At 44.3% G+C, this 8,290-nt stretch overlaps 1 protein-coding gene across 1 annotated transcript in view; it reads right to left on the bottom strand.

The window, feature by feature from the left end:
• Positions 1-1,912: 1,912 nt before the first annotated feature.
• cacna1g (calcium channel, voltage-dependent, T type, alpha 1G subunit) overlaps positions 1,913-8,290 on the bottom strand; it is a 176,003-nt gene continuing 169,625 nt past the window's right edge. Inside the window, 4 exon segments of the mRNA XM_030773184.1 lie at positions 1,913-2,860; positions 5,915-6,084; positions 7,379-7,564; positions 8,022-8,029. Of these exon segments, the coding sequence (XP_030629044.1) occupies positions 1,913-2,860; positions 5,915-6,084; positions 7,379-7,564; positions 8,022-8,029 (1,312 nt within the window).

The raw sequence follows: 8,290 nt of genomic DNA, 5'->3' as shown, positions 1-8,290 counted from the left end.
AAACCCCGAAAACAAACTTTAGTAGTAATGTGTTGAAACATGGGTGTAGTACGTTCAAATGGCTTGTCACAAAACTGAATCTCTTTCTGCACATACAGTGTATGTGTAGGAGATATGCTGTACCACTTAGATTTAAAATGTTTATGTCGATATCTAAGATAAAACTTGCAAATCTGTCAAAAAAAATAAAAAATAAAAAAATAAAAAACCTCACTTAAAATATGGCCTAAAGTCATGGAAACTTGAGTGCACCGAGCTGGGTCTAAACCGGAGCTTTGAAGATAAATGAGTCTGTTATAACAAACCTGGCTTCCAACGGAACCTTTCTCGCATGTCAAACGAGAAAAAGAAAAAAAAAGAAAGAAGAAGAAGAAGAAGAAGAAGAAGAAGAAGAAAAAGACCTGCAGATGCTGTGATTATTTAACACAGAAACAGAAGGAAACATTTCAGTCAAAAATTTTCCAAAAGCCACAATCTCAATCAACACCAGTTTTTAACCTTCAGAGATTAAAACACAAAGATTCTGGAGATAATTCTGTTTGCTACTGTGAGCAACACACCAATGTTTGAAAAAAAAAAAAAATCATTAGTGCACTTCAATATCTTTGTTTTTGTTTTTCCAGGCTCAGAACTCATTTCAATAACATATATGCTTTTGATTGTTGGAGCGTCAGAAGTATATTAAAAGCTTATGCCTCTGCTGTACTTAAAAAACGAAATCAAGATGTTCAGAAAAGCCAACAAAATAAGGCTGACTGAAACATTTAGACACCAGTTACAAACAACTGTGCATTTGGCGTTCTCTTTAAATGTATAAATTGCAGACCACGGTTGTGATTGAGCACTGGCTGTAGACTGGACATTGGATTGACTGTAAGCATTCTTCCAGATGTGTTTGAGCGTTTTGTGCGTGATTGTAGGAGAGGGGCTTTGAAGATTGCATTAAGGGTATTCTGAGTCTTGTGTGATTTCCCCTTTTCGTGGGTCATATATTTGTTTTTCCTCCTTCTTTCATTCCTTTAATGCACCACAGTCTGTCGTTTGTGCTTAAAAATCGAAGAGCAGTTTAATGAATTGTTTTTAAATATATATATATATATATATATATATATATATATATATATATAAAGTCCTACAAATACATGATTCTCGGCACTTTGAAAAACATTTTCTTTCTTTTTTTTTTTTTCTTTGATAAAACAATAAAGCTAAAAATATTCTATGGTGAAAAAAATAAAGCAAAAAAAAAAAAAAAAAAGAGATAAATTGGGGTGGGGGTCACAATTAGACAACAATGAAAAAAATACAATGAAAAAAAAAAACAAAAAAAAAAAGAAAATTTCTACATCCTGTACAAACACTATGGCCCAATAATTTAAGAAAATAGTGTCTCTAAAACGTTCATATTGCTTTGTACCTTTACCCCTTTTACGGAGAAGTTGCACAACATTGTACTGTGAAGTCTCCAACATAGCCAGAGGAGGGTGCCCTCCACGAGGGGGGAGGGGCGGGGGGGGGGGGGGGGGGGGGGGGGCTCTGTACTGACTTTTCTGCAAGAGGTCATGGGGTCACCTGCAGACGTCTGTGAGGAACCGTGGTATTGTGGAGGAGAAACAGTGCTGTTCAGATGTCCTGTAATGAACTTGCTTTTGTTCTCAAAACGCTGTTCTGTTTTTCTTTTTGGCAGCACAAAACAAAGAGAAGAGATGGTAGCTATTCCTCATGATCATGAAAAAAATTCACCATTGCTGTAGATAGCATTATTACTCTCTATGGAATTATTACTATGACTATTACCATCACGGATACACAGAGTGCATCGTGTGTTTGTTTTGTGCGCGTGTGTCTATGCGTGTGTGTGTGTATGTGTGTGTGTGTGTGTGTGTGTATGTGTATGTGTGACAGTTGATGTTCAGTGCTCGGAGCTTGTCTTTTCGAAGGAGAAGCTGGGAAGAGTCAGTAGCTTAGGATTGGGTGCTCCATCTTGAGGAAGCCCCTCCCCTCCTCCACCCAGATCAAAAGAGTCCTTGGAGTCACTGGAGGGGGCGCGCCTCCTCAAGCAGGTGTCTCGACTGGGCAGCGGAGGGGGCACCATCCCCAGCGCCGGGTGGAAGCCCCCTGGGACCTCCAGTCCCTCTGGGGGGTCCACCGAAATGCAAGGGGGGCTCATCTTCTTTTTCCGGGCATGGGGGGAGGGCTGTGAGGTTTGCATTTGCTGCTGCAGGCTGTCTGCGCGGGACACGAAGCCAGAGGAGATGGAGCTGCGCTGGGGGCTGCTCTCCACCGACGAGCACACCTCGATGGAGTGACGACGCGGGTCGTCCAGCCAGGAGGACGGCCGCGGGAGCAACAGCGCTCGCTGGCCCTGAGTGTCCACGCTGTGGTACTTCTTCAGCTGCCGCAGGCAGGGGCCACGCCCCTCGCCACGCCCTCCCACGAGCCCCGCCCCTCGGCCGCAGTCGTCGTCGCTGTTGTTGCCCCCCAGGCCCGCCCTAATGATGCGCGACACCTCCTGGTCCACCGAGTCCTCCTCCTGCTTCCCAGGAGGTTGGGGGCGAGCCGGGGGCGGAGGAGGTGGAGTGGGAGGAGGGGGAGGCGCAGGCGGTTGCTGAGGGGGAGCGGAACATCTGGAGGAGACGTTGTACTGATCGTGTGTGTTGTGCTGCGTGTGCACGCTGGAGCGTGGAGGCTTCGGGGAGGCCCCCGGCGTGGCGGGGACCAGCAGGAGGGAAGGCTGGTGCGGCTGTTGCTGAGATGGAAAGTTTACCGGGGGGCCAGAAAGTTCATTTATGTCCCTTGGACCCTCGCTCTCGCCTCCTTCTGTGTACAGAGCCTCCTGTGAGTCAGCGCTCACTGCCACCTGAGGAGAAGCGGGGAGAGGAGGAAATGGGTTGGGGTGGGGAGGGAGGGAGGGAAGAGCAAGGTTTAAGACATGAGCGGTCGAGAGGGAGAACAGTTAGTATGAGATGCCAGGGGGGTCGTATGGCTGAGAGAAGTGGGGGGGTCGTGGGGGTAGAGTAGAGTTCACCGTTAGTGTGATATATATGTTACTTAAGCCTTCAAGCTCTCACAGATTTTGTGCATATGCTTCTGAAAAGAATCTAATGAAAACACCAATTTGATCCAGATTATGCAGCGAGTGTTTGAAGAGGTAGCTGACATTTACAATCTGAGAAGAAACATTTCTTTAGTGCTCAGCGATCAGTGTTAAATTTGGTAATCCATCTAAAAAAACCAAACAAACAAAAAAAAAACCCAACTCAAAAACGAACATGAGGGACTTGAGCCCATAACTGTCTATTAAACAGCAAACAAACAGCGTTTACATGGATCGATACAAAAAGACGGATCAAAACGTTTCTAAAGAGTTATCCAAAAAACTATTTATATGCTTTCCATCTGATCCATGCGTACGTGGAGATATCAGATGGATATGGCCCGGCTTATGCGGGAATCTCTGTAGTCTCCTTTGTCTTTCCGAAGAAATATGGCCCTGGAATGACTCGAGCCGAGTCCTCTCGAGCGAATCAAAAATAATTCCACTGCACCGGAGAGACTGCCAAATCAATATCAGTCTGTCCTTTGCCCCTCGCCTTCTCAGACGCCCAGTCGCATTTACTACTTTTAAAGCACAGGATTATGGGTAAAAAAAAAAAAAAAGAGAGAGCAAGAGAGAGAGAGAGAAAAAAAATCTTTCCCTACAGTATATGATAAGCACTCATTCCTGAGGTTCATTCCTGTAGGTCCCAGTGTCACAAAAGCCTTAGTTCATGTCAGAAATTGCACTTTTGCGTGTTGTGAAATTTGTGTCTCGAACTAGGGCAAAGAAACACTTGCCCTGATCAACAAGTGGAGGCACTATTTGGCAGACTGCACTCTGAGCCACTGGGCTACTGTAAGGGGGTCGTGACCCACGTCTCCCAGCGGGCTCACGCTGTCAACAGGCACACGCACGCTGAACCCCCCTACGAGTGAGGGCAGCGGGCAGCTTGACCCCCCCCCCCCCCCCCGACTCAGTGAGCCAGATTAGGAGAGAGAGGGAGAAGGACAAGTTCTCCACATGCCCGCTGTGGGAGAGGTGGGTGGGGGGCCTTCGGGGTCAAAGGTCAAGAGGATCGTTGTTATTTTGGGGGGTGGGGGGGTGGGGCCTGAAGGACAACATGTACTTTAAACTCAGGCATGAATGAGTAATTGTCCTGTCTTCTGGCCAGAACTCACATTCTGGATGTTTTAGGGAACAGAGACACCTAGTGTACGGAAAGGGTAATGCCACTGATTCAAAGCCAACCTCGACTGGTTATGGAAACAAAAACAATTTAAGCCGATTTTAAGGTTCCAATACAAGATTTTACACTCTGTCTTCACATCTGCATCCTGCACTATTGCAAGGGGAGTCTTTGGAACTTTAACCAAAGAAAAAATAAATTAAAGTATGTGAGAAGACTTACGGTAAACATTACTTGCTATGGTTTACGACACCCAAAGAATATTTGCAGTATTTCTCCAATGAGACAAATCTAAAACTTCAACCCAAAATTCAGAAAAGGGCAATAAAAAAACAACATGAAATCTTCTCCTCACAAGCATGAGTGTGTTATTTCTATAATATGCTACGTGCTTGGTAGATTATAATTTCTTTGACATAAGCAATGTCTCAGGTTTTTTTCTTTCTTTCTTTTTTTGGTCTTACATAAAAGAAATGGAGGGGATTTAACTTAAATGAAACCATCCTTTGATGTTTTCTTCTCCAATTTTTCTTTTTCCTCTTACTCTTCCAACTGCTAGACGAAACACAAAGGTAAAATGTTTCGGATTTACTGTTGGGGCTGCTCTGTTACGAGTTCATTTTTGAGTGTGTGTGCGTGCGTGTGTGTGTGTGTGTGTTCAAGCTTTCAAACCTAAGCAAATTCTGTAGCACTACCTGTCTAATTTTAGCTTCTCTTACGACATTCAGTGGCATTTTGCTGCAGTAGCATTTTTAATGCAAAGTGTCTAACAGCCTGGGAAAGAGTTTAAGGTATTGTGAATATACTTTTTAAAACTGAGGGCACCTGCTGTCCTTAAGACCGTCAATAGCAGAATAACTAAGTTACTAAGTTCTAGAGACCAACCAAATTATTGGCCGCTGTTTTGGTCAACAGAACTACAGTCCTACCTGAACTTTGCCCCCTAGTGGTAGCCCTTACAGTAGCCATGGTGAAATGCACTGAGCTAGGGGAAAAGGGAGGGGGGGGGGTGGAGTATTAGAGGATTGGGATAAATGAGAGTTTGTTAGGGGAGGGGGAATGAGGGGGGGTGGGGGTCTGAGGGGATGGGCAGTGTTCTGGAAGCTGGGTGGGTTTTTTTTTGTTTTTTTTTAATTACACACTCTCCTGTTGTACTCTCAGAAACAGGAGTATCTGTGCCTCTGGAGGAGAGGGGAGTCCGGCTTGTTCTGCCCAGTGGCAAACTGCACAGGTTAAGTCATATTAGCAGGCGAAAAAGGAGGCAAACATAAGAGAAAGAACAGAAAAAAAAAACAAACAAACAGAGAGAAGGCAGGCAGAGATTACGCACTTTTCAAAGAGGACAGAGGAAAAGTTGCACACAGGTATTAGTTCTCACACCAATCATGTTCCCTTTCATTCTCAAACACACACACGCGCACACACACACACACACGCACACACACACATAGGAAGGCTTTAAACAGAGAGCAAGCCAGGCCACATGATACTATGAGAATGTAGGAAAGTAGGAAAAGAAAAACATGAATTACGATGGAAATGGAAACGACACACACGTTCACAAACCGACAGAAAATCAGCCATTGCCCCTGTTTCACTCTTCAGAGTACACTTCATCACATCCAAAACGATCTCGATCATCTCTCTTTTCCGGCGAGGACCGGTCGGCGGCGCGGCTGGGGTCTTACCTGCCTGCGTAAGGTGCGCGTGAGGGTGTGAGCGTGTCGTGGCGGGGGGAGGCGCGGGATGCTCTCCGAGTCCGACAGGCTGTGGGGGCTGATGGGCCTGAAGAGCTGGCTGGGGACGGTCAGGTGCTGGGTGGGATCGTCTGACTGGGCCCGGACAGAACCGCTGGAGCCTGGGTGAAAAGACACAGCTATGACTGAACCGGGCCAGAACCACTGGACCCTGTGTGAAAACACAGAACCACTAAAGCTTTTAGCTCAGTCCTGGTCCTGGACGCGTTTCATCATCTCACGCTAACACAACTACAAAACCGATCTGTGTGAGGATATTTTTGTTAGTCTTGTATTTAACATTTAGCCGTGTACAAATATACCATGTAAGGTTCTTACAATATTTTCATATCTGAAATCTAACAGCTTCTGAGAATAAAGGGAGGAAGACAGTCACACTCACACAAGGCATTCATACTCAAACATATGAAACACACACACACACACACACACACACACAGAAGATGGGGGGGAGCATTAGTGGGGTATCAGGACTTAAAGCAAATAAAGAATGTAGAGCACAGGTGCATTAATTATGATTAATTATCACAGACAGAGGAGAACGGGTTAGTTACAGAGAACAACATGGTTGATTTAATACTATCACACTATTTTTAAGGGATGACGCCCCACTGAACTATCGCTAGAAGTATATAAGTATTGCTAGAATTCTATACTTATAGTAGCAAAACAATTTAAATCTAAACAAACGGTAGTCCAAGATGGTCGCTGAGTCAGGTGAATTACCACTCCACTCCTTCCTGTGCAAATTTCCAAATACTCTTTAGAAATCATTGTTTAGTGGCATTAGCCACAATACTTTGCATACATTTTAGCAAAGCCCTAAACATAAAACTCCTTTAGTTCTTCTAAGGTGTTTTTTAAATTTTATTTAATCTTTTAACAGGACAACTCAGTATAAATGCGATTGTGACTGAGGACAGACAAAAAACACACCTCATGATATTTAGAACCTATGACATTAATCTAACAGACATTGTTAATTTGCTTTTGTCTGTTAACTAATTTTTGTTTTGTACATTGTGACTGAGCTGTAGTTTCTACACTGACACGTTTACACGACAGACCTCCTTCAGGACTTGTTTTGAAGTCTTACATGTCCACAAAGCAGTAACGTCTTACATAGCTTCATCATCTTGTTTCCTTTTCTACGTTGTGGAGTGTACGCCAGTACACCCTCCAAAACAAACATCAAATGAATGCCTTAGAGAGTCTTCCATCAAATCTGCCATTTATCCCGCTCACGAGCAGAGTAAGGTCATAGGAAAAGGGAGCGAAGAGAAGAGAATTGGAACAAAGCCCAGTCATTTTAATGCTTCTTTGACCCAGGTCTGGATTTGTGTTGAGACAAACTCAGTGTCAGAGTCAGTTAAAGCAGACCCGTTATAAAGTTACCTGTCTGGGTGAGGTAAGGTCTAGCTGTTTGTGTGGTTGAGGTGTCGGGGGACTGTACAGGCATGAACATGTAACTGTCGTTGGGCAGTGAGTGTGTGCGGCCCACCAAGGTCTTCCTCACACTCAGTAAGTGCTCCTCCAGATGTTCTCCTGGCTCTTGGGGATCCATCTGTGGAGCAGAGACAGCTGGGTAAATATTCAAAGACAACAAGACTTGCCTGGGGCAACTACAGGACCAGGAGATTTTTTGCTACTACACAAATATACAAAAACCTACTGATAGACAGTGAATGGCTAGGGTTAGCACACAACGAGAGGCACATGGCTTTGCACACTTGCCCTAGGGAGGAGACAGACTCAGATTCCAACCGATAATTTTTCCCTTTTTAGTCTCATTTTAGATAAAGCTTCACAATGTCTTCAGGAAAAAAAAAATAGACACTGAAAAAAAAAAAAAGCAAACCAAAATAAAACAAAACTTCGTTCCATGAATAATTTTAGTTCCATTTTTAAACAACGTCTTTAAAAATAAACTCTAAATCTGGGTTTTATTGTTTTTGGAGAGTCATAACTCCGCTTGATAATAATTTTTCGACAGCTGTATCCGACTCCTCCCTGCGTAATCCACACCCACAGCCTCTACTACTGTTGCTGGCAGACGAGAAAAGCAAATTCCCAGGCCACGCCCCCCGTCTCCTTAAACAGAGCAGGGGGGGCATGGCACTGAGGTAAAACACCATCACACCATTAAAAAAATCATACTCAGACAAACTACTACAAATAAAAAAAGACTGGAGAGGACACAGATAGACTCATGAAGCTACGACGTAAAAAACAGAGACCAACACACAGATAGAGAGATACAGACCGAATAAAAGTGCAGATGAGACTGTTTTAACAAAGGGGGAGGGA

This window comes from Chanos chanos, chromosome 5 (assembly GCF_902362185.1).
Source record: "Chanos chanos chromosome 5, fChaCha1.1, whole genome shotgun sequence".
Taxonomy (NCBI): Eukaryota; Metazoa; Chordata; class Actinopteri; order Gonorynchiformes; family Chanidae; genus Chanos; species Chanos chanos.
Note: the sequence above shows the minus strand (reverse complement) of the source record. Positions and strands in the feature narration are given on the sequence as shown.